The sequence below is a fragment of the Rattus norvegicus genome, chromosome 20 (assembly GCF_036323735.1).
Source record: "Rattus norvegicus strain BN/NHsdMcwi chromosome 20, GRCr8, whole genome shotgun sequence".
Lineage (NCBI taxonomy): Eukaryota > Metazoa > Chordata > Mammalia > Rodentia > Muridae > Rattus > Rattus norvegicus.
In genome coordinates this window covers 30,670,618-30,696,529 of record NC_086038.1, presented here as the reverse complement: position 1 = coordinate 30,696,529, position 25,912 = coordinate 30,670,618, and the positions used below count along the sequence as shown (strand labels likewise).

At 51.1% G+C, this 25,912-nt stretch overlaps 1 protein-coding gene across 1 annotated transcript in view; it reads left to right on the top strand.

Annotated features, from left to right (window-relative positions):
* Tspan15 (tetraspanin 15) overlaps positions 1-23,259 on the top strand; it is a 44,381-nt gene extending 21,122 nt beyond the window's left edge. The window contains exons 2-8 of the mRNA NM_001115032.1: positions 6,753-6,938; positions 8,205-8,279; positions 16,054-16,149; positions 18,337-18,453; positions 20,968-21,015; positions 21,899-22,015; positions 22,479-23,259. Coding sequence (NP_001108504.1) covers positions 6,753-6,938; positions 8,205-8,279; positions 16,054-16,149; positions 18,337-18,453; positions 20,968-21,015; positions 21,899-22,015; positions 22,479-22,628 — 789 coding nt within the window. The 3' untranslated portion in view covers positions 22,629-23,259. The remainder of the gene's footprint in view (positions 1-6,752; positions 6,939-8,204; positions 8,280-16,053; positions 16,150-18,336; positions 18,454-20,967; positions 21,016-21,898; positions 22,016-22,478) is intronic.
* The last annotated feature ends 2,653 nt before the right edge of the window (positions 23,260-25,912 follow it).

The following is a 25,912-nucleotide window of genomic DNA, read 5'->3' as shown; positions in this document are numbered from 1 at the left end:
TTGGGCGGGGTGCATGTTGTCAAACTCAATGCCTCCTTCTAGGCTTCCTCCAGTGACCCTCCCTGGACTCCCCAAGGATGAGAAAATTGCTGTGTCTTGTCTTAGGATGCTGTTGGGTTCTTATGACTCCCACCCGTCTGTCTGGGCTACACTTTGCTGTATGGTTGTGGTGGTTCTTGATTAGGAATTCCACTCTGCCCTGACTGGACTGAATAACTGGTTTTACAAACCTCCCAGCATTTTTCCCTCGATGTCTGGAATGCGCTGGGTGCGTGGGGGAGCCTTTGAAATCAACTGTCTGCCAACAAGGAGGGTAGAAAATGATGTTTACTCTCCCAGCCAGGCTTGTTTTGTGAAGGCCACAGCTCCCATCCCTAGGTCCAGCTCAGGGGGGCTACAAAATGCCTCCTGAAGTTTTTCTCTAGCAGGAAAGCCAGAGGGAGGAAAAGAGCCCTGCTCTGAAATAAGACTTAGGTAAGGAAAACCCACAAGTAGGGTAGGGCTGTCAGGGGGAAGCAGCATGACCTAAAGGGAGGCTAACATAGGGACCAGCTTAGCTACCCAAATCCTGGCCCACATGGAATTGCACACACAGTGAAGTGAGACTCTCCTTCCCTAATAGAAACCGAGAACTGCTCTTTTGAGTAGAGTTTCTACTTAAATTTCTAGGTAAGGGAATGTGGGGGTGGGGACGGGGAGTGGATCTGGCTTGAACCGGTTTTGAATGCATTCCCAGTGAGTCAAACTGTTCTCCCGGTGAACTTTTAGGGAACATCCCCCACTGGTCATCTTATGCTCATGCATATTTGGGTGTGCATGTGGCTAATGTCATATGTGCCGTGGGAAGGGACATTTGCGATGAGCTTATGAACCCCAAGCCTGTCAGTCGAAACAGAAAACCACCTGGACCCCATAAAAGGAATCCTCAAAAGAAAGTCAGGGCCTTTGAGTGCCCTTTGGTTCAGAGGGCCCACTGCATAGCTCCACAGCATGGCTGCTCTGGTCTGTCACTTGGCTTTCCAATGACATTTCCTTGCTACTTTGTTGTCTTTTTTTTTTTTTTTTTTTTTGCTTTTATTTCAATTATTTGATTAAGATGCTAAGATCCCAGAATCACCTGATCTTGATGCAACACTGATAACAGAAGTTCAGGGTCCTCCTTGGCTACATAGTTAGCACCTGGCCAGCCTGGGTCACATCTGCTTCAGAATAAGATAAACTAAGGAGCCCGTGGCGACAGACCAGTGGTTAAGGGCACTCACTGGCTGCTTTTCAGAGGATCTACATTCGATGGTCAGCACCCACATGGCAGTCCACAACCATCTATAACTCCAGTTCCAGGGGATCTGACTCCTTCTTCTGGCGTTCTTGGGCATCAGGCACATAAGTGGTACACAGACACACATGTAGACAAAACACATACATGCATAAAAGAGGGTGCTGTCATGGCGGCAGATTTTATTTTACTATTTGACAAGTAAGTAACCGGAACCAGAGTGAGGCTATGCCATCACCAAGGCCGGCCCTGAATGCTAGCTCCTGTCTCCTGTCTCTGACTGTTCCTTCCCACTCTATGTGGAAGGGAGGTTGAGATAGAGTGTGGGGAGACCTGCTGTATTCCGTCAGTGACAGTCACCAGTACTGTTAAGTCGCCTCCATTTGTAAGACTGCAGAGTATACTGAAGTGAGAGGTGTAGTGTTCGTCAGCGCTGCAGTACTGTAACAAGTTACCCGAGCCAATCAACTTGGGAAGAGGAAAGGTTCATTTGGGCTCACTGTTTTGGGAGTTCAGGGCCATGATCTAATGGTGCAGTTGCTTTAGGGCCTATGATGAGGCAGCCCATCAGGGAGGGAGCAGGTGGTGGAGAAAAACCCATGCCCCTTGTGGCACTGGAAGAGGCGAAGAGGAAGAAGGGACTAGGTGTCAATTGTTTCCTTCAAGGGCGTGCCCCCAGCGAGCTGAAGACTTCTGACTTGGCCCACCTCCTCAAGGCTCCACCATGTCCCAGCAGCCCCACCATGGGGAGCAAGCCTTCATGACAAGAGCTTTACTTTGAGAGACACTTGGTTTTAAAACCAGAGAAAGACATCATCTTTCCCTGCAGCCCGTCTTCCCGAGACTCCCTGAATCTACCCACGGGACAGACATTGGCTCCCTATCTGATTTTGATTCCTTGTGCCCTGTGTGCAGCCTGGCAGTTCAGCAGGAGTCTGTGGTGTGCATTAGGGTTGGAAACGGACTTCACAGACTCCTTTAAGGAAAGAGCTGTTCTAGCGGGATGAGCCAGCCAGGCGCCAACCAGACGCATCCCCAGGACATACAGGTGCTGGGCACCACGCAGGATGGCTTGTTTCTCAGCAGCATCGTAGAGCTGGGCCTGTCTCTGCCCAGGAGAAAGCTGAGCTCCAGGCTGGTTCTAAAAGGGCCCAGTTGATCCTGGACAACAGGGCTCCCTTCACAGAAGGGCAAAGAGGCAGCCTGGTGACACAGCCTTAAGGCCTGGCCACAGCCTGCCAGCGGCATGTTCTTTTCCCACTGTGTCCCAATTGTGCATGGCCTGTGCCCCTACCCTATGCCGGTTTAGTCGAAGCCGTCCCGTTTGACAAATGGCCTGTTTGCTTCCTACACCGGAGCTGGGGTGGCTGGCTGCCTGGGGCAGGGCTGTAATTAGTGGAGGAGGGGACTGGATTGCTTGCTGGCATTGACTGATAACTTTATACCCAGATGGGTAAATTGATGTCATCAGAGATGTAAATATCACTTGGAAAATGTTAAATTCCTGAGGGGATTCATGCCAGCCTCTTGTCCTGATCAGTGCTGCTCTGAACACCTGCTCAGGGAGCCCGGGTTAGCTGTGCTGGGGTGGAGACAGTGTGAAGGGTGACATCATCTTTGACTATAAAAGATGGGCCTATGACGGCGAGGTATGTGGCGGCGAGGGAGTCGGGAGGCCTGGGCTTTCTGATCTGCTGTGGGAGCTGATGTGATCAGACCAAGGGAAGTTTGGTTTTACTGTCAGCGAGGCTGTCCTGGAGTGGTCCCAGGGTTCCAAGGAGCTTGTAAAAATAAGAGTCCACCCATCATCCTTCTGCAGAGTACTGTGATTGGCTGTGTCTGAAATTGTTTCACAGCTCTGGGATTTAAGGGATGCATTTAAAGGCCAAGCAGAAACAAAGACTCAGCCAGGAGAAGGGTGAGGACAGGTCTGGGATCTGGGAGTGGCGAGGAAGGCAGCGAGCAGAGGGGAGATACCAGAGCCCAGAGCCCATCCTGTAGGAAAGAGAAATGAATGCTTTAATACCAGGATGATTACAGCTTTTCAGAACATATGGAATCAATCCTGAAAATACTAAGGCGGGTGGGCTGTATACTTCAGCTACAGGATATTCAAACTTTTCCCTAACAGACTCCATGAAGCCCCATTGCCTCCTCCTCTCAAGTACACCGGGTCCCGGCATATTTGCTCACCTCTGTGCCTGGACTCTGTCAACTCCTGGGCTCTGTGGAATGTCACCATCTATGGTGGTGTGAATGTTTGATTCCCCAGTTTGTGGACTGTTTGGGAAGGATTAGGGAGGAGGAGTGTCACTGGGCATTGGGAGATAGGCTTTAAGGGTCCAGAAGCCCATGCCTAGCCTAGCCTCGCTTTCTTCCTGTGAAGTGCATCCAAGATGCAGGTGTCTCGGGGCTGACCCACACAGGGTAGGGTGCAGTGGACAGTCCCGTGGGTGTCTCGGGGATGACCCACACAGGGTAGGGTACAGTGGACAGTCCTGTGGGTGACTCGGGGCTGACCCACACAGGGTTAGGGTGCAGTGGACAGTCCCGTGGGTGCCTCGGGGCTGACCCACACAGGGTTAGGGTGCAGTGGACAGTCCCATGGGTATGGAGTCATTCAAGCAGGTGGCTCTTTTGGCAGGTGCTCAATTACTGAATTTTATCTCCAGTCACTTCAGACTTTTTTTTTTTTTTTTTTTTTTTTTGGTTCTTTTTTTGGAGCTGGGGACCGAACCCAGGGCCTTGCGCTTCCTAGGTAAGCGCTCTACCACTGAGCTAAATCCCCAACCCCCATTTTTTTTTTTTCTTAAGTCAGAGTTTCATGTAAACCACGCTGGCCTCAAACTTGCTTTATAGCCCTGGATTCTTATACTTTCTGTCTCCCCACTGTTGAGAGAGCAGGACTTACCTCTTTCTTCCCCTCCCCTCCCCTCTCCCTCCCTCCCTCTCTCTCTCTCTCTCTCTCTCTCTCTCTCTCTCTCTCTCTCTCGATAGGGTCTCATGTGGCCCAGGCTGTCCCTGTTTGGATTCCTTTGCCCAGAGTTTTCCTGTTTTCGCTAACCTGTTCATATGGAACTGCCGGCTGATTTCATCCATGCCACTAGCCCTCCTGGTCATGTATACCACAGAGACCTTTTTTCTAGACGAGGATGTAGGTCTCAGCAAACCGGGTGTGGCAAGTCTTTGCAAACCAGGAAGACTCAGCTTAAAATCTAAGAGGACTCTGGGTCCAAGAGAGCTGGTTTTCCAGTGATTCTGTCAGCTGTTTTTGTCACAGAGGTGTGGCTCTTGACATGCCTGTCACTTCTCTGAGCTCAGGCAGAAACAGGCACTTCCCTTTTCATAGGATAGCCTTGGTACTATGTGAGGTTACCACAGGCTGTAAGGAGACTCTAATGGCCACTGAAAGGCCAGAAGTCATTGTAGGACAGCCCCTGGGGTTCTCTAGGTGGCGGCCACCCGCCAGGCTTGCTGAGTCCCCAGCATAACTCATCAACACTGTCTCTCATTTCTTTTACATTGAACATGGCTTCTGCTACTCCTCCTTGCTGCTTTCTGTGAACTAGAGAAGTCCATAGAGCTAATGGCCTTGCCCTGCCCTCCAGAATACACAGCTCTGGTGCCAGAATCCTTGGCAGTACAGACATTGGGGAAGTGATATCTAACCTTGAGATCTGTGGGAAAGTGTAGCCCACGTTTCTTCAGCAAACACGGGGTATAAATGCTGACCAGGCTTCTTCAGTGTTGGGAGGGCCAGGGTGATGGTGCATGTGTGTGATTAACTGGTGTGTGTGTGTGTGTGTGTGTGTGTGTGTGTGTGTGTGTGTGTGTGTGGGAGAGAGAATGGAAGTGTGTGTGTGTGTGTGTGTGTGTGTGTGTGTGTGTGCATGCGTGTGCAGGGGTCTGGGAGAAAGAAAGAATGGGAGAGAGTCTCTATTGTAGCCCAGGCTGACCTGGAACCCTCCCATTTAGCTTCCTGAGATGTAAAATTACAAGCACGTGGGCCAGGACAATCGGGGATTTCCAGTGTTTAATACTGTGGCTCCCCAAGGCTTCATGAGGCTGGTGACAACTGAACACACTCAGAGAAGGTTTGGGAGATCATGTCATGGGATGTCATGGGATGGGGGAAGCATGTTCTGTTAAGGGGGACAGAAGGCCATGCAGTGAGCCCACGTGGCTAACACTGTGCCACGTCTCAGTGTTAAAATGCTAGTCAGTGGAGTGCACTTAAATCCCCTAGAAATCTCTCCTGCTCTGTTCCAACCTTCAGGCTTCTCCACAGTCATTCTGAAGGGAAATTCCTAGTTTGCTATGTTATACCGAGAGAAGTGTCGTCCCTGGAATGGCACTCCTGCTGAGCATGCATGGTGGTGCCCCTATGCCCCTGTGTTCCCTTCTGCGTGTTTCCCTGTGGTAATCTCAAGATCTCCTTCTCATTCCTCTTCAGTCAGGGTCTTGTGTATCCCAGGCTGGCCTCAAACCTGAATGTAGCCACTTGTCCTGCTTTTACCTTTCCAGTGCAGAAGCCACCACTCGGTTTATGCACTGCTGGGAATCGAACCCAGGGTATCTGCAATCTAGGCAAGCACACTACCAACCGAGCTATTCTCCCAGTCTGTAATCTCTTACAACTGCACTCATATGGATCAGAGATACCTTAGCGACTTCATTTTAACTTAATTACTGCTTTTGAGGTCCCAGCTCCAAATAAGTCACATTTTGAGGTACTCATTTGTGAGGGCACATAGCTGAACCCACAGCAGAGTCCCTCGTGTATAGTCCTCTGGGGGAGCCCGCGTCTTGTGGCTGCTACCACGGTCCCAGAAAGATCCTTTGAGTAAGGTCAAGCAGCTGTCTAACAGCTTTCTCTTATTTCAACCTCTGCTTTTAAAAAAAATATATATTTGTTTGTTTATCTATTCATTTGTCTGTTTATCCGTCCATCTATCATCTATCTATCTATCTATCTATCTATCTATCTATCCATCCATGTATGTATGTATGTATCTATCTATCCATCCATCCATCTATCCATCCATGTATGTATGTATGTATGTATGTATGTATGTATGTATCTATCTATCTATCTATCCATCCATGTATGTATGTGTATGTATGTATGTATCTATCCATCCATGTATGTATGTATGTATGTATGTATGTATCTATCCATCCATGTATGTATGTATGTATGTATGTATCTATCTATCTATCTATCTATCTATCTATCTATCTATCTATCTATCTATCTATGGGAGACAGGGTCTCATGTAGCCCAGTTGTCCTGAACTTCATGTATGGTTGGCTTTGAACTTGTGATCTTCTTGTCCCCACTTTCTAAGTGCAGGGATTATAGGCATACACTACTCCTCCTGGTTTATGCTCACCAGTGGATTGAGGAGGTCCTCCTGCATGCTCCAACTGAACTATTCCACCTCCACGGTCCCTCAACTTCTGTTTTTTTGTGCAGCTGATTGGGGGCCTGGTCCTGTCGGTGGGGATCTACGCAGAGGCGGAGCGTCAGAAATACAAAACCCTCGAGAGCGCCTTCCTGGCCCCCGCCATCATCCTCATCCTCCTGGGGGTGGTCATGTTCATCGTCTCCTTCATCGGGGTGCTGGCTTCCCTCCGGGACAACCTGTGCCTTCTCCAGTCGGTAAGTGGCTCTTCCCAACCCTCATCATTCATAGGGAGTGGTTCTTGATGTCTCTAACAGAGCTCAAGAGCCTGTCCCTCCAGGCCAGCTCAATTCCTTCCCCCTTTCACACTATCCAGCAGCCCCAGAACATTTCCTGAACCTGTAGTCATCGGAGCACAGTGGTCCAGGCCCGCCCCAGCTACTTCCCATCAGCACGTGCATCTGACTTAAATACCACAGTCACGGATGCTGGGATCTCTGCTCTCCGTTGTCATGGGAGGAGTGGCAGTCAGCTGAAAGCAAGCAAGCCAGGGGGTGGGGTGGGGTGTGACGAATCATCAGGCTCACACAGCCAGGGATCCTCACAGCATCACCGGGCAAGGCTGGGCAGTCTGATGATTGCCACCTCCTGCTGCTATCATCCTCAGGCTCGGTGTCTTTACTGGTGGGCCCAGGGCATCTTTCTTGGTCACTTTAGTCAGTCCCAGTTCACTGGAGTACCTGGCTCAGATCACATGCCCTTCAGATGGGTGGCCATAGTCAACCCGACCCCTGTCTGTAGCTGAGGACACCGGGTATGAAGGCCCACTTTCTTCATTGTCCGTGTCTTTACCTCAGTAACTCCACCATCCCTCTGAGGGAATACCTTTAGAGTCACACAAGCAGGGTCTTGGTACTGCCCAAGGTTGGAAGTTGCTAGAATCAATGTGGTCAATATATATTAACCCAGGGTGCTGCTGTGGGCAGGGTAGATGGATGGTTCCCTTAGACTGACTAAAAAGACAGAGTTGGGTGGCCTGGGATGCTCTGTATCATGAAGAGGGTCTAGGCAGGCTGAGGCGGGAAGAACCTCTGAGCAGGATAAGGGAACGGAGTGCCTATCCTCCACACTTCATCCTCCTCTACTTGGTTGACTAGGAAACATCTTCTGAGCTGTTAGAGGTGTGTGGTGTGGTGGCCGGGACTGGAAGTGCTACCCAGACCTCTTGCTCCCTCTGCTTTGTTAGAGGGAGGAAGACTGCTCTCAAAGTGGGGGAAGAGCCTGCTGTTCATCTAGACCCCAGTGAGGATCCCTGGGAAAAACAGGAGGAGTGTCTGCCTGAGGCAATTCAGTCATTCTCTAGATTTAAGCCTTCTCCAGCACAGTCCTGTGTTCTCCAGGAGGGCCTGCAAGGCCCAGTCAGGGAGGGCTACCGTGCTGTTACGGTTGATCTCAGTGCAAGTGGGGAGCCCCGTGAGCCTTCTCACGAGTCCCCAAATGAATGTCCGTGTCTTGTTTCACAGTTTATGTTTATCCTGGGGCTGTGCCTGGTGATGGAACTTATTGGCGGCATAGTGGCTCTGATCTTCCGGAACCAGGTAGGCCCGTGGGTTCATCATTGGCCGTGTGTGTACCAACATCCGCTGTGTGTGCTCTGGTCCATAGCCAGGGTGCTCCCGTGGGCAGGATAGACAGATGGTTAGGTGAGCTGGGATAGCCCAGGCCGTGCAGCTCCGCATCATGGAAAGTGGCTAGGAGGGCAGAGGCAGGTGGAACTTCTGGGCTGTCAGGAGACTGGATGGGAATCCACTTGGCTGGCGGGATAAGGTGAAGGTGGAAGGCAGGGTTGGATGGCCGGCTCGGGGTGTATGTAGGTCTTCAGAGGCCGAGGGTTAGGTGCCCTGAGTGACTTTGAAAGGCAGTGAGTTGTTAGAGGAAGGACTTAGCCCGAGTCAGTCTGTCTCGCTGTAGCAGCCGAGTGGAGAACGGGCAGTAGTGAGGGCGACATGGGAGGCTGTGACGGCCATGCAGAGAAGGGTGACGGTGTTTCAGATGGAAGTGAATGTCCCCAGATCACAGATGGTGGGCTCGAGGCACGTTTCGGATCTGTATATACAACTGAGGGGAGGGACAGCTCGAGTAAGCGATGCCTGGCACCCAAGACCCAGCAGTGTTTGCCATATGAGGACCCCATAGACCGGCACAAGTCTCGCAGCTCCTGGTCCCCAGTGTGTGCACTAGACGAGAGGTTCTCAACCTCCCTAATGCTCCAGCCCTTAATACAGTTCCTCATGTTACGGAGACCCCTCCCCAACCATAAAATGATTTTTGTTGCTACATCATAACTGTAGTTTTTGCTAGTTATAAATCATAATGTAAATATTTTTGGAGATAGAGGTTTGTCTAGGGGATTGCTTTACTAACCCCTCCTCTGCATTTCTTGTCCAGGGTCCCATTAGTGATGGTGTAGAGCTGTCTTCTGACTTAGGGTATTCTCTTTGGGAGGCAAGAGGTTCACCACTGCTGCGCACGGCACTCTGTCTTTTCTCCTGTAATCTTCTTTCTGCCATCTTCCTCCTTGGGTGGTGTGATGTGTAGGGCTTGAGCAAAGCCTGTCTGCAGAAGTCCAGGTCTCCTGTCCGCTTCCCTGACCTCACCCCACAGGTCTCAGATACCTTGGTCCCTGGCCTGCCAGGTACTGTTAAGGTTATGCCTCAGCACAAGACAGAGGCAGGCAGATCTCTGTGAGTTTGAGGTCAGCCTGGTCTACATAGCCAGTTCCGGAACAGACAGGGCCGTAGAGAGAGACGCTGTGTCAAGACAACAAGGCTATGCCTCAGGCTGCGGGTGAATCAAGTCAGAAACTTGTTGAAAGTTGATTCCCAGTGGGTGTCCGAAACCCTCAGAGAACACCATGTCTGATCCCTGCTACATCCTACATGAGCATGGTGGTTTTTTGACCCAGGAGAGAACAGGCATAGTGGGACCCAACCCTAAGCAGGTCTAACCTACTGAGGACCTCAGGGTCTGCTTCCTAGTGGGTGAATTCCAACGGTTGCCGGGGAGAGGGCCAGTTCCCATTGTATTGCTGGACAGTCAGCAAAGCAATGTCCGGGGGTTGGGTTAAAAACCTCTCTCTCTCTCTCTCTCTCTCTCTCTCTCTCTCTCTAGTTTCTTTTCTGAGATAGAGTCTATATAGCCTGGTGGCTTCAAACTAGCTATGCACGAAAGATGTACAGTGTACGGTTGTAGACATTTTTTTTAATCCCAATCCAGGGTTCCAGGGTTTCTACCCCACCTCTGACCATTTAGTTCTCAGATAAAAGACACAGAACTTTTATTATTTACAATAAGCCTTAAACAGCACAAGAGCTGGGCAGATAGCTACCCTCTATGCTATTACTTTCCTATCAATATCCCTGAGTTATTACTAGAGTTCATCTGGGCTGCTGTTAACTCTGATTGGCCAGCCCTCAGAGCCATGGCATCTCTCTTTTCCTCCCTCACTTTCTTCCCCACTGTGGTTCTTTTCTGACCCCTACTCCTGGGAACCCTAAACCCCGCCTATGTCTCTTCTGCCCAGCTATTGGCTGTCGGCATTTTTATTCACCAATCAGAAATAACTTGGGGGCAAGGTCATATAGTCACTTGGATCTATGTGCAGTGCGGACCCCTGACTCTAGGGCAGCAACCAGGTCTTGGGACCTGCATTTAGCATTACAACACAGAGCAAGAGAGCAAGCCTCAACCGCCTACTGCCTGCACCCCAGGCCCTAAGATTGTTTGGGTTTTTTCTCTCCCCCCCACCCCCGTTTTTCAGCCTATCATCTACTCTGAGCTGGCAGGAATGGGGTACTGGTTCATTTCCCAGCAGCCTTGAGTAAGGAGAAGTATTTACTGCAGTCACATATGGAGATGCTTTTGTATGTGATCAGCTCTCTGTCGTCATTGTAGGGGTCTACATTAGCCCTTTCCCTCAGGCTCATGGTCAGCACCATTCGTGGCTTTAATAAACCTGTCCCTACCAAGTGAGCTAGTCCTGGTTCCAGTGTGCCTCTCCGAGGCTGTCCGATTTGTCATATATCAGTGCTCTGTAGGTCAGCTACACTGACCTACACTGACATCACTTCCTCCTTTTAAATAAGGGGGCTGAGCTGAGTGACAGCCACTGCCTTGGGAGCCTCTTGGGACCTTCAGGCCTCACAGTTCAGGAAGCCAGGGCCAGGGTCACAAATGACTTTTCTGTTATTCCCACACCCTGTGGGCCCCATGGCCCCTGAAATGTGTGCTTCAGAGTGTGTGGAGGAAGCTCAAGGCTATCCCTCAACTACTTAGTATGTCGGAGGCTACCTTAGCTACCTGACATCCTGTCTCAAAGCTAAGAATGCCAAAGACCAGGTGTGGTTTAATTCCAGCTCTCTGGAAGCAGAGGCGGGTGGGTCTCTGTGAATTTGAGGCCAGCCTTGGCTACACAATGAGTTCTAGAACAGCCAGGGCTATGTAGACAAAACAAAACAAAACAAAACAAAAACCAACCAAACAACACCACCAACAAAACTCCAATGTCAAAGCCGCAATAAAGAATGCAGAAGAGGCCTTTGGGAGAAAGTGACCATGGCCAAGAGTTGGACCTATGTAGTGAGTACCAGACCCTATCTCAAAAAATATATTCACAATGTATCCATCAGAACATTTAAAATTGTTAGAATACAGTAAGCATAGCAACTCACACCTATGCTCCTAGACCTTGAGGGACTGAGGCAGGAGGATTGCAACTTTGAGGCCTATGTAGGTTACAAAGTAAGTCCCTATTAAAAACAAACAAACAAACAAACAAAAAACAAAAAAACAAAAAAACTTTAAAGAAAGACCTGAATCTGGGCATGCGGTGCACCTGGGAAGCAGAGCATGCAGGTCTCTGGGGTCGAGGCCAGCCTGGTCCATAGAGTGAGACCCAGAGAAACCCTGTCACAGAACACCAAAAAAATAAAAATAAAGATTTGAAGAAATTTCTGGAAGCCAAGGAGTACTATGCATTTGCTTGTTGTCTTTATATATATTTTTTCTAGATCCCAAATTTCTCTCCCTCTCGATTTCCCTCTCCTTTTCCTCTCCCTTCCCCTTCCCTCTTCCTCTCCCCCTCCCCCCTCTGTGATATTCAGAAAACCACATTAAGCAACTACAAAAACAGCAGCAAAACCAAAAACAAACCGCTATGCATGCCTCTTCTGGCTCTAATGCAATGTGATTTTGTAAGACAGGAGCCAGGCCAATGCTGAGCATGTGGGAGGGAGATGCTACTGGAAGCTACTGTGTGGGGGAGGTGTCAGTGAGGAAGAGGGGGAGGAGAAGGGGGGGAGGAGTGGAGGAGGATGGGTAGGAGAAGGGAGGAGGGAGGAGAAGTGGGAGGAGGGAGAGGAAAAGGAGGAAGGGGAAGAGAAGGAGGAGGAGGGGGAGGATGCAGAGGTGAAGGATGAAGAGGGGAGGAGGAAGAGAAAGAGAGGAGGAGGGGGGAGAGGAAGATGAGGAAGAAGGGGGGAGAGGACGAGGAAGGGGAGGAGGGAATAGGGAGAAGAGGGTACCCACGTGAATTTCTTCCTCAGGAGAAGGCAGGTTTCTTTAGGCGTTGTAGAACAAGGTCAGAGTCCATGACCTTGCCTGTTCCTTCTGACAGTCTGCTTTGTGGTGACAACCAAGCACTAGTCACCAGGTCAGGCAGGTTCTCAGGGAGCAGCCTGGTGTGGCCAAGGCCAGTTAGTGAGAGGTTGATGCTTGGATTCGAGAAGAAACTGTGTCCCTGAGCCAGGTGAAGCACTGCAAGCAGCAGGACCCAGCAATCAGAGCCCAGTGGTTTCTCAGTCTGCGTGTGTGGTGCATGGTAAGGAGTCACCTGGAGGCCAGCAGAAAAATACTCAGCACCTTGACCCTGGGACGGGCATGGGGCTTGGTGACCCCAAACCTGGTTGTATTCTCCGCACTTATTTTTTGTCCTAGCTTGCCCTAGGTCTCATCATGAGGGTGTCAGGGATGTCAGGGGTGGCAAAACTGAGCAGAAACGCCAGAGGGCCTTGGCCTAGTAGGTCTCCCAGGCCTTTTGCTACCTCTCCCAGCAGAATAAGATGACTGCAAGCCACTTTCTTGATCATCCCTGGTGCCGGGCCAGAGATTGGCAGGCAGCACTGCCTTGGCTGTCGTACCCTGGCATAGCATTATAGGATGTCTTGAAATCAGGGTAGGAGAAAGCTGGCAGTTCCACCGTCCCCCTTAACTAAGCACCTGAACATAGACATCCTCTCCCCAAGGCCTGAGGTCTCAGAAACTTTGCATAGCCTGCAGGAACCCAGAGCAATTCTATCCCCAGAGGAGCTGGATCCTGGGGTAGCCAGCCTGAGGGAGGGACACACTATTGGGTCCCTTCACACTTGTTCACGTGGGGCTGCACACATGCCTCATTCATTGAAAATAGTCCAAGACCTCCTTGGGGAGGAACAGAGGCATCTGAGGCTAGAAATGCAGATCTAAAGGCAAACTCTGGAAAGGAAGGTCTACATGGCTTTATCTGGTAGCTTAACACACTTTCAAAGTCCCGCGACCTTCGATGTTTGCTTGCTCTGGGTCATGGCTTCCTCTGTGGCCTGTGACAGCAGCACTAGGGAAAGGCAGCTTGCTGGCTGAAGTCACCCCTGTTGGTATGGCCTGGTTGAGAGCTGGGTCTGGGGACAGTGGTATGGCTGCCCTTTGGGAGTGGAGTTCCTACCCTATGTGCCCTGTCCCCACTGGTGCATGGCCTCTGACTGATTCCAGCTCCCCTGAATCCTGTATGCTGAGCGCAACTAAGACTAGCAAAGCATTTGACCATCCAGAAGCCGCACGACCTAAGTGCATCATGGGAGTTTGTTCCTTCTCCCACCTCAGTGTCCCACTCATGAGCCCAGGAAACATACCAGACATACCGTTCCAGGGGCAGTGTAGGTTTGCAACAGCCAGAACAACCCCAAGAACCATCTCATGTGAGCTGGTGGGGCTCCCCATGTCTGATCAGGGAGATTCCCCACAGGGCCTTCTTCCCCAACAGGGCTAACGCAACTCACTAGAGGAAATAGGGTCCTTGTGGGCATGTGGGTCTGCTTGGTCTGTTGGTCTAAGACAGTCAGCACAAACCATACTAGCTATACTTATCAGGAGAGGAAGGGAGAGAGGGAGAGGGAGAGGAAGAGGGAGAGGGAGAGGGAGAGGGAGAGGGAGAGGGAGAGGAAGAGGGAGAGGAAGAGGGAGAGGGAGAGGGGGAGAGAGAGAGAAGACCCCCTAGCCTCCCATGGCCACTCTGCCTCCTGTCCTTATCCATCCCTGAGGGAAGAGACTCCATGGAGATCTAGGGATGGCTGAGGGAGGGAGGGAAGGCCATGGTGAGACAGGTCTCCAGCCCCGGTGCCTAGAGAGTGGAATGGCATGGCTCACGCCACATTTCTACCCTCCTGGTATAAGCAAGTCTGTATCGGTGGTGTCACCCGCAAGCCTAACTCAACTAACAAAGCCCTCACGGTGCATCCTTCAAGGCTGGTGAGCTCATTCTGTCGCCCCACTCGGGTGGCAGTCAGACCTCGCCCTGGTGTCCTGTTTCTTATTCATCCCACTCCGCCCCAGCCATCTGGTCTGTCACCACATTCCCCTAGAGGAACAGGCTGTTGAGATTGGATGGGGAGGTCCAGCTAAGAGCTGGCTGGCCCTGCCTATGCAGTGTGGCTGACAGGGCCACTCAACCCCTGCCCTGGGGTTAAGTGCCAGACCCACGAAGGGTCGGGTGCTGATGACCTCAGAGCCTCTCCTAGAGGCCCATGGCTTCTCTTTCCTTTTGGGGTCCTTGCTGCTGCTGGTTCTCATGGGGTGAGTCCCAAGTCAGCCTCTGCCCTCACCTCACTCTGAACATTACAGTCTCAGGAACAGACGGTGACACCCTAGTCTAAGCTTCTTAGCCTGTGATGTGGAGTGTGGCAGGCAGCTGGGGGACCTTGGATGAGGTACATTGGTCTCAGGGCTGCAGGTGTCTCAGGTAAGTTCCAGGATGCTCCCAGGAAGGGCTGCTGCTCTTGCAGGAAGTCCTCTGGGCAAGCTGTGAGCCTTAGCACCCTTGGGGACTGAGGCTTCCTCTGTGACAGACACTCTGAGGGATCTGTTTCCCTTTTTTTTTTTTTTTTTTTTATTTGGAGCTGGGAACCGAACCCAGGGCCTTGCGCTTGCTAGGCAAGCATTCTACCACTGGGCCAAATCCTCAACCCCAGGGATCTCTTTCCCACATGCAGAAATGCCGGTGTTACCAGGACCTACCATGTGACCAGCATGCACAATCACTTTTGGGGGGAGGGGTTCAAACTCCTAACACCCCGAGAAGGCTGACTGTATTTGCCTCCCTATTTTGTGGATGAGAGAAGGGGAGCTTGGAGATTAAGAGATGTGCCTGGGGTCTGGTGGCAGTGGGGACTGTGCCGTTGACTATGAGACGATGTTCCTTCTCGCTTAGCTTAGTCCCCAGGGCTGGTTCACCACCGGAAAACTAAACCCCAACAGGGCCTGGGAGCTGGCCCCGCCACCCCCAGTGTACCTCAGGGCCCCTCCCCCAGTAATTGTCTGGCTCCTCTGTCCTGTACCAGAGCCAAGAATACCCCTTTGTGCCCAGTCTCTGCCTCTGCTCTGAAAGCTTCAATTGTCACAACAAGCCTGTGGCTGGGCTGCCCACTCTCCCGCCCTGGCCATGCCTGCTGTGGGCGCTTTGTATTCCAGGGATCTCAGCCCAGCCTGACTGGGAGAGGGTGGCATCCCAGCACTCTTCCGGGGAGAGACTGGCCACTCTCAAACTGGATGGAGTCTGTGTGGCCTGAGGGTCAGAACACCGAAGGATGAAGAAGGGCCCATGTGGGGTATCAGGGGACCTGGGTTCTAGTCTTGACCAGCCTGCTGTGTGTCCTCTATTTTCCCCTCTTCTCCCAGCCTCGTGGTCTTCTTCCCCTGGGGGCTCAGTTTCCTTCTTTATAAAGCAAGAGGATGGGTGATGAGAGCGGAGAATGGGCTGGAGGACCAACAGAAGATTCCAGCTCACGGCTGAGGCTGGGCAAGGGAGAGAGTACATGCGAGGAATCAGGAAGGTTGAGGCCCAGATCCAGCACACTGCCTTAGAGCTGGAGGCCAGCAGATCAGCCTTTCAGGGCCTGGACCTTGGAAGCCTGGGGAATGAATGTCTGCCGGCTGGGCCTTGCCTGGTGTTCAGGGCATGGAGGGGACTGTTGGTCTCCCCTCTGTGCCAAACTGGACTTCTAGAATAATCCAGGGCTGGCCTCTCATGTGTGTTCCTTTTCCTTGGCAATGTCTCCTGTATAGACCATTGACTTTCTCAATGACAACATCCGGAGAGGAATCGAGAATTACTATGATGATCTGGACTTCAAGAACATCATGGACTTTGTTCAGAAGAAGGTGACCGGGGCAGCGGGGTATGAGGGACAGAGGGGCACCTCCAGGACCCTTGCCCTGGACAGCTGATCCATTGGTCCATTCCCAATACAGATGGCTGGTCCGTGGACAGCCCCTCAGATTTGGAGAAAACTCACAACACGGCCAGATGTCTCTGGCCACTTTACAGAGCCCCAGGGCTTACCCCCGGGTGGCAGGGCTCTCCTTTTGGGACTGGCTGGCCTTACCCTGGTGTCCAGCCTCCTGGATCCAGTCCCTCTAGTGTGGAGAGTTCACCTTAGCAAAGGTAGAGAGAATCTTCTCTTCTAATTCCAGCTTTCTCCATTGGACACCGGACAAGACCCCTCCCTTTTCTCTGATGCATCTTTGAATGTGGCGATAATTGTTTGTCCCCTTGAGACACTGTCCCTCTCTCCAAGGCCGAGCCCAGTATGTGGGTGCAGCAGTCATAGTTGCAGCAGGGCCACCCTTTCCCTGGGCTTGCCTGCCCGCCTCCCTCTTAGTCTTGAGGCCTGGATTTCTTGTCCGCACCATAAGGCTGATTCTGTCCTCTCCCTTTGCTATAGCCGAGACTCACTTGCTTTCTTTATGACGTGCTTAGAGCAGGGCCAGTGTGGTGGCGTCACCCTCATTCACTGGATGAGGACAGTGATGGTGGAGTCTGGCGATTGGGTGTGCCTAGTCCCCTGTGAGAGCCCAGCCTCACTACACCCTGGGCCTTTGGCTCTGTGCTTCTCTGTAGAAGAAACAGGTGCAGCTCCTGGGAGATTCTTTTGTGCCAGCAACGTGCCTGCCAGCCTGGGCTGGGAGAGCCGAGTCATACTCTGGGTAGATGCTTTTGTTGGAACCAGCTCCTAGCTGGCTTGGGGGTTTAATTTCTCCTTGGGTGGGGTGACTAATGCTCCCAGGGCCTTGTGCAGAATGCTTCACGCAGGGCTCCTCTTACAGTGACAGCCCAGCCAGGCAAAGTTGGCATTGCTTCCTAGTAGATAAGCATAGGCCCAGAGAGGGTGACAGTGGTGATGTGGGGATTTGAGCGTGTATCCATCTGTGGCAGAACAAATGACCCTTGTACAACAGATAGATGGGCGTTTGTGGATCCTGAGGCCTAAGGGACTACAGGGCACTGTGGAGACTTTAGAAAGGTGCCCAGATTGTGTGGAACAGGACCTCCTACGACACCATCCTTCAGCTTTCTACCCTGGAGCACAGTCCTAGAGCCCTGTTTGCTCTGGCTGTTTGGTTATTTACATATGGCTGCTGTTCCCGGACTCACCCACTCTGCTCGCTGGTCTCTCCGCCTACTCCTGAAACACAGCCTTGTTTCTGCACGGAGCCTTTACACATGCGCGTTAGCTGCCCTTTCCTTGTTCATGCCACAGATGAACTGTCCTGTCCTCCCAGTTATAAAGCTACCCCACCTCCCCACTTCCCTATGCCCAGGTGCACAGCATCCCTTCCTCAGAGGTCATTCAGGGCCTCTCACCCCGTAGCCTAGGCTGTATTAGAATTTACTATGTAGGTTGGCTTCAAACTTGTAGTATTCCTCCTGCTGGGATAGCAGGCATACCTGTATGCTTGGCTATGGTTCTTGTCACTTATACTCTTGTCTCCCTGAAGGATTGCTCTTTGTCTGTGCTGAGCTCAGGACACTGTCCCAGCTAGACCCTCTACAGAACTGTTCTCTGTCCCCAACCCCAGGAGCTGGCCCCAGCACAGAGAATAGAGGAGGGAGGGGGAAGCTAAGGGGAGAGCCTGTGGTAGGTATTCAGGTCAGGGTGAAGCAGGGCTTCAACAGGCCCTGGCCTCTGAGGCTGTCTTCCCCAGCCAGACCCTGCCTCAGGGGAGGAGAAGGTGCAGACCCATTGCCAGGGACAGACTTCCCATCCAGTGTCTAGTCACCACCTGGTATCCAATGGAAGTGGTCCAGCCTTACTGTGCAAACTCTCCAGAGTGGAGAGCTTACTCCCTTCCTCATGGCCAGGCTGCTCCTGACAGCTCTGACCTAACAGAGTATGACCTCATGGGGCCCTGGTACCCCCACCCCCACCCCCACCCTGGTATTTCCATACCCACCCCAACCCCTGGACATGCACACCTCATAAGCGTTCTATCTTAGCTGGTGCTTCCTGCCCTCTGACCCTGACCTTGGCAATGACCACAGCTCTTCCTTGGTGCTTTTCCCTTCAGTTCAAGTGCTGTGGTGGGGAGGACTACAGAGACTGGAGCAAAAACCAGTACCACGACTGCAGCGCCCCTGGGCCCCTGGCCTGCGGGGTGCCCTACACCTGCTGTATCAGGAACACGGTAACCACACGGGGGCTGGATGTGGTGTCACCCAGTTTGCCAAACACTGCTCTCACTCTGCCCAAGTGGAGCAGGCACTGGGATTGGGCAGGCGGTGGTGGCTGGGACCTTGCTTTTCTTAGCCCAGGGGCTCTGGCAAGGGGGAGCTGCATGGGCGGCTTCCTCTGTAAGTGTGTCGGTGAGCATCACCCAAGCACGTGCCAGTGTGGGCCTGGCCCTGCCTCTTGGTTCTTATAACAGCTTTGGGGTCTCTGTTTGGGGGACTTGCCTAAGGTTGGCAGGGCTATGCCCAGTAACAGAGAGCCAGAGTGCCCAGCAGGGGCGCAGGCTCTGCCCAGTCCGCACAGCCGCTGTGAGCTCTGGCAGCAGAGCCTGGCCAGAAGGGATGTGGTGATGTAAATGCCAGCCTCTACTTTCCCCAGCAGGAGCCTCTCAGCTGTCACTTTCCCTGTCATCTGGGATGCCGAGCTGTGAGGTCACCACTTCTCAGTCCTGATGTGTGACAAGAATGTTAGGAACTGCCCCGTTTCTGAACTGGAGCAGAAAAGAAAAGCCTAGCAATTACCACACACGCACACACACACACACACACACACACACACACACCATACCACACACACAATACACACATATACACTATACACCACACACATACACAATATACAACACAACATACACACATACACACAACACACACAACACACACAACACACACACACACACCACACCACACACACAATACACACACACACACTATATACCACACACATATACACACATATACAGCACAACACATACACACAACACACATACAACACATACACAAAACACACACACACCACACCACACACATATAATATACAACACAACACACATACAACACATACACAACACACACACACACACCACAACACACACACACATATATACCACACACACACATATATACTCCACACACCACATATACAATACACACACATACACACACCATACTACAGCACACCACACAAATACACACATACACACTATACACCACACACATATACATACATCCACAACACAACACACATACAACACATACACAACACACACACACACCGTACCACACCACACCACACATACATATATACTCCACACACCACATACACAATACACACACATATCATATACACACATACCACACATACATATATACCACACATACATAAATACTCCACATACCACACATACATACACACTATACACCACACACATATATACATATATACAACACACACATACACACAATATACATATAACACACACACCACGACACACACATATGTATACACATACACATCACACACATCACAAACACATACCACACCACACACATATACACCACATACACATACATACTGCACACACATATTTACACACACCCCCCACACACAATACGCACATACACACTATACACCATATATATATATACACACACATATATACAACACACACAACACACACTCAACACTCACAATACACATCACACATATCATACACACATCATGCATACAACCCCCCCCACATATACACCATGTACACACATATGTACTCCACACACCACACACAAAATACACACCTATACACTATACACCACACACATATACACACATACACAACACACACACACACACACACGTGTGCGCGCGCGCGCGCGAGAGCGCGCCACACTCTCCTGGAAGTCTCTTGTTGATGGTTTCAACTACTGTGCCTACCAACCCAGCCTGTAACCATGGAAACAGTGTACCCGTGGGTGGGCCTCAGAGACTGGAACATTGCCAAGTGAAGTTGCTCTGTTGCTACCCTCCCTTGTCACTGCACCAGTGGTTCTCTGGTCCAGGAGAGGCCTCTTACATATGCCTGCAAGCTGGATCCAGGCTGACCCTGGGCTTCTGCCTCTCCCCCATGGCTAAGGTTGTAGCCAAGCAGGGCCCACACCATGATAGACATTGTCAGGGGGCCTACTTGGGAAGGGATTTGATAGGGACGAGAGCCAAGGCATAGAGTCCCCAGGGATAAATCAGTCAGCAGCAAGAAACCCTGGAGAGTGGCTCTTTTTTCGGAGAGGAACTTCTGTGGCTCTTTGATGGCAAAGCCAGCTTTGAAGGAACAGGGAAGTGTGGCCAGTGACCCAGCTTTGCCCTCAGGTAAACCACAGCTGGCAGGGACCCAGTTGTGGTTTGAGCAGTTCCCCTCTAAGAGCCAGTAAAGTGGGAACAGCTTGGCTCAGCAGTGGGGTACCACAGCTAAGAGTTTAGACTGCTGCTGGTGGAGGGGTGATCCCCCCAAGAACTCCCAGGGAGGGGGGCCCACCCATGGTTCTTCACTGGGCATTTCTTGGAGGTGGTCGCTAAGAGTCAGGAAATACCAGTTCTACCTATACCAGGACATATACCCACCCCTTGGCTCTTCTGTAAAAGGCGAGTCCTTCAGATTACAGCCTATAGAATCATGGCCAATGTGTTTCTGTTTCAGACAGATGTTGTCAACACCATGTGCGGCTACAAAACTATCGACAAGGAGGTAACAGCCTGGAAACCCTTTGTCCCCAGAAGTGGTGCTCCCTTTGTCCCCAGAAATGGTGCAACCTTTGTCCCCAGAAATGGTGCTCCCTTTGTCCCACTAATGGAGGGTTTCTAGTGGAGAGCTCCTGGCTACTCAGATTTTCCAACTCTCCTTGGCTGTCAGTCACAGAAGGGCTCACAGAGCCAAGGGAGGTCATCTGCCCAGGTTTGCTGAGTACCTACTCCAGGCAGGCTTCTCATACACTACCTGCACAGCCCTGCGGTTTGTTGACAGCTCACACTGGTACTACCAGCCTGGGACCCAAGAGTGAATCCCTGGGGAAGAGAGAGTCCTTGTTGGATGTCCTGTGGTGCATCAGCTTTCTGGGCAAGTCTATGTTGCCCTAGCTGACCCAGAATTTGCTATATAGACTATTCTGTCTCAAACTCACAGAAATTCTCCTGCCTGTGCCTCCTGAGCGAGCACCAGGATTAAAGGCGTGAATCGCTGTCCCCGTCTTTTTTCTTTCTTCTTTTAATAACCCACTGGGTCCAATTTGTCCTGCCCATATGATGCTGCCTTTAATAATTTGTACATGAAACAAAGTTTCATGGCAAGAGATTTTCCCACTTGTGGAAAAATGTAACATAGCAATTCTAGAAGCGTCACTGGACATTTAAACCATATAGGTCCCCCCGCCCCCACATACCTGGAATTGGCTTTTGGCTCAGGTAACAGTGTGCAGCCCTGGGTGGCATCTGGGAGGCATGTGGGCACACTCCACCAGCTCCTAGCAGTTCTCACCACCAGAGCGCTACCACAATGTCCCCAGTGCTGTCTCAGGAGCAGCACTAGAGAATCCAGGGCCAGCTTCCCATGCTGATACCCTCCTCCTGCACAGCGCCTGAACGCACAGAACATCATTCACGTGCGGGGCTGCACCAATGCCGTACTGATATGGTTCATGGACAACTACAGCATCATGGCGGGCCTTTTACTGGGCATCCTGCTTCCTCAGGTGGGCGCAAATGAAACCAGGCAGAGTGATGAAGGAGAAGGGTTCAGAGACCCCGGTAGGGCTGGGGTCTGGAAGGAGAGCCAAACGGAATAGCTTCGGTTGCTCTCTCCGCACTGCCTCTGCTTTCAGTCTGCCAGTGAGGTTGGAGTGAATCACATCCACTTAATGGCGGTAGTGGAAACTGAGGCTTTGAAGGGTGAAGTGAATTTCCCAAGGTTCCCCTGGATAAGGTGTGGCAGAACTGGGATAGAGGTAGAAGACGCAGCATAGAGGGGCTATGCTAAGGCACAGGGGCAGGAAGTCTCCATGTTCCCGAGAAAGGTAGAAGAGGTCCAGCCTGGGCTATCTGGGCAGTGGGTGCTGGGATGTCTTGATTTCCCCTGCCCAGTTCCCCCGGAGGGAACTGCCAGGGAGGGTTGTCTACATGCCAGCAGGTTCTCACCGCCTCCCTCTCTGTCCTCAGTTTCTTGGTGTGCTGCTAACACTACTATACATCACCCGTGTGGAGGACATCATCTTGGAGCACTCTGTCACGGATGGATTGCTGGGACCTGGTGCCAAGTCTAGCACAGACACAGCAGGCACTGGATGCTGTCTGTGCTATCCCGATTAGGACCTGGCCTGGCACAGTAGCCCCAGCCAGACTGTACTGCAAAGTGCATCTACGTCTACACAAGCTGGACAGGACCAGCTGCAGCTCCTCTGCCCGCCCACGGCACTGACCAAAGCCCAGGGTGTATGTGCCTGTGTATGGTGTCTGATGGCCACTCCTCCCAGGGGAAAGCGGAACCCTGTGGGATCCCGGGGAACAGGGATGGCCCAGCCACAGTTCTGAGCCCCAGAGAAGGAAGCTCGGGGCTCAGTGTGGGCTCTTTTTATTTCTGGCAGTGCCTTGGCCAGTGGTCATGTTGCCCCTTCGAGGGCAGTTTTGCAGTGATTTTTTTTTTTAAAGGAGAGAAGGGAGTGCATCTGTTCAATGGGGCAGGAAGTGCTGGGAGCAGCACACTGCTCTTGACGTGAGGTTGGACCGTGTCTCAAATTCCCAGGTGCCTTGAGTCCTCTGGAAGGCTCCTGCTCCACCCACCCATTTTCTACATGCTTTGTTTTTTTTTAATAACCATCTTTTGTATACAATTAACAAGAGTTTCTGGCTACTCAAAACTAGCCACCGCCAATTCAGTCCACTCATCCCTCCCAGTCAGTTCATTAATTGGCCAATAAAGATGTGATTTTTGGAATGGTCATTCACTTGTGCTATTTGGAAGGCTCTTGTCCGGTTGAAAGAAGGCTGCCTCGAGGGGCGTGGGGGGTGGAGATTGGTATAGCTTGGGACACTGAGGTCAGGGAGGAAGAATGGACAGCATTGGTATTTCACACACTAGGGGAAACTGAGGCTCTACAAGTACAGAAATGGTTACATGGAGAAGTAGCTAAATCCAGGGGTCAGGAAAGAGAACGGTGGATACAAGATTACCCGCGCTATAGAAAGTAACCGTGGTAGGGATCTGTAGACTGTAGACAAGGACCCATGCTAAGCAAAGCTTGGTGCTGGCTGCCCCCTGCTGGAGACAGCTGGCCTTGCAGGAACAGTCAACCCAAGCGTGTGTCATCCTAACCCTACGGGGGGGGGGGGGTTTCTAGGTTTTCTGTGAGATTCTTACACAGGGCAATAGATATAAAACAAAAATCTCAAATCTAACTAAGCCTGAGGTAGGAAATTCCTCTCACCAGAGAAGCTTGGGTTCTGTAGGAGGAAGGGTGGAGGCAGGGCTTAAAAAAGAGCACTGTGACCATGAACACGGCAGAGGCCAGTCGAGGCCAGACCTAAACATTTAGCATAAGTGATAACTTTTGATATTCACAGCTGTTTGTAGTCATCTCTATCATCTTAATTTTGTTAATATGGAAACAGAGGCACAGTTAATAACTTGTTGAGGCTCAGGACTGCTTATCTATGTGTATAGACAGACTCCCCTAGGTGTGCAAAACCACGCATGGCTGGGCTGCTGCCCCCCATGCTCCCTATGGACGCTTCTGCCCATCTCCCTTTGGTTGTTGAGACAGCGTCTCATGTAGCCCAGGCTGGCCTCAAACTTACTGTGTAACCAAGGATGACCTTAAACTTCAGATTCTTGTTTCATACTGAGGAATGCTGGGACTTCAGATGTGTTCCGCCACACCCCATTTATGGAATTTGGGGACTGGAAGTTCTTTATCTCCTTGGTCTCACTGAGCCCCTTTGATCAGGACACAGGGCTGTGTGGTGAGCCTTCTGGCTCTGGCTTCAGCTATTCTCAGTATCTTTCCGTTTCCAGAGGAGAGGGCAGACCCCCATGGTACAGTAATATGGCTGGGACACCCAGAGGGCTTGGGACCAGAGCCTGGGGACTCTGTCATTCTCTTTCTCTGGGATGGAGGTTGGTGCCTATACAGGCCCCAGTTCCTATATGCTCTCTAACCGACAAAGAAAATAAATCCCCAGGGAGAGAGCCCTGCCAGCCAGTCTCAGGGTTCACCTACTATGGCACCCTTCTGTTACCCAATGCCAAGGACGCCATCTTGCCACCTTGTCTCCCAAGAATAGAAAATAACCTTCAAGGGGCTGGAGAGATGGCTCAGTGGTTAAGAACACTGACTGCCCTTCCAGAGGTCCTGAGTTCAATTCCCAACAACCACATGGTGGCTCACAACCATCTGTAATGGGATCTGATGTCCTTTATTGGTGTGTCTGAAGGCAGCAACATTGTATTCATAAACTAAATAAATCTTTAAAAATATAACAGAAGAACCCTCAAGACTAGTCCCTTTCCTCACCCACATGGGCTTTAGTTTTGAAGATTTTTGTTACAACAAGAGTGCATTCAGGGACGCTGGCTTCCTGTGAAAATTAAAAAAAACAAAACAAAACAAAAAACTGTTCGGGAAACTTCCTTTTGAAACACTCACAGCACAAGTAATAGTAATTTCCTGGGCATAAGGATCCAGCACTCAGGAGGTGGAGGCAGGGGGATTGTGAGGTCAAAGCAAAATAACTATGTAGAGTTGTCCAGTGCCCCTGTCACCCCTTTGCCTTCCCTTCTGTGAGCCGAAATAAACCCTTTCTTAAATTGCATCTGTCTGGTATTTTATCAAAGCAATGAGAAAGTAACTAAGCCAGGACTCTGGTTTACAGAGGCAGACACAGCCCATGACATCAGGTTTAAGATGGTGAGCATGTTTACTGCCATAAGAACTTCCTCCTAATCTTTGATATCCCTTCACCACAGCTCTCCCCAGCTCTGCCTGCTGCCTCCCACGGCAGCCCTCCCCATCCCATCCGCTTTCCGTCTCTGTGCTCATCAATCTCTTTTCTAACGCTTTCACAGGACGGGACTCACGAGATCTCTTCAGGCTGCTCGGCCTACTTCCACTGAACAGAATTCTTTTGGAAGCCATTCGTTTCCGTGGCTGAGTTGTATTCCATTATAGTTTATGCATTTACCAATTGATGGGCATTTTTACCCCTTTTTTGTTGAGAGAGAGAGAGAGAGAGAGAGAGAGAGAGAGAGAGAGAGAGAGACTGACTACTGGCCTCAAACACAAAGATGCACATGAGGTTAAAGATGTGCATCGCTGTATTCAGCGACAACTTTATTTGTTATTGCAATGAGCAATCCATGTCTTCAATCTCACGTGTGTCTGGTAAGAATGCTCTGTAGTTAAGGACACTTGCTGACCTGATTTCAATCACTGGAGTCAACACAAATGGGGGAGAGAGCCAGTTCCTGCCAGTTGTTCTCTGACCTACATCCACAAAACATATATCATGTGCATGTATGCATATACACACACCACACATACACACACACACCACACACACACACACCACAAAAATATACCACACACACCACATACACA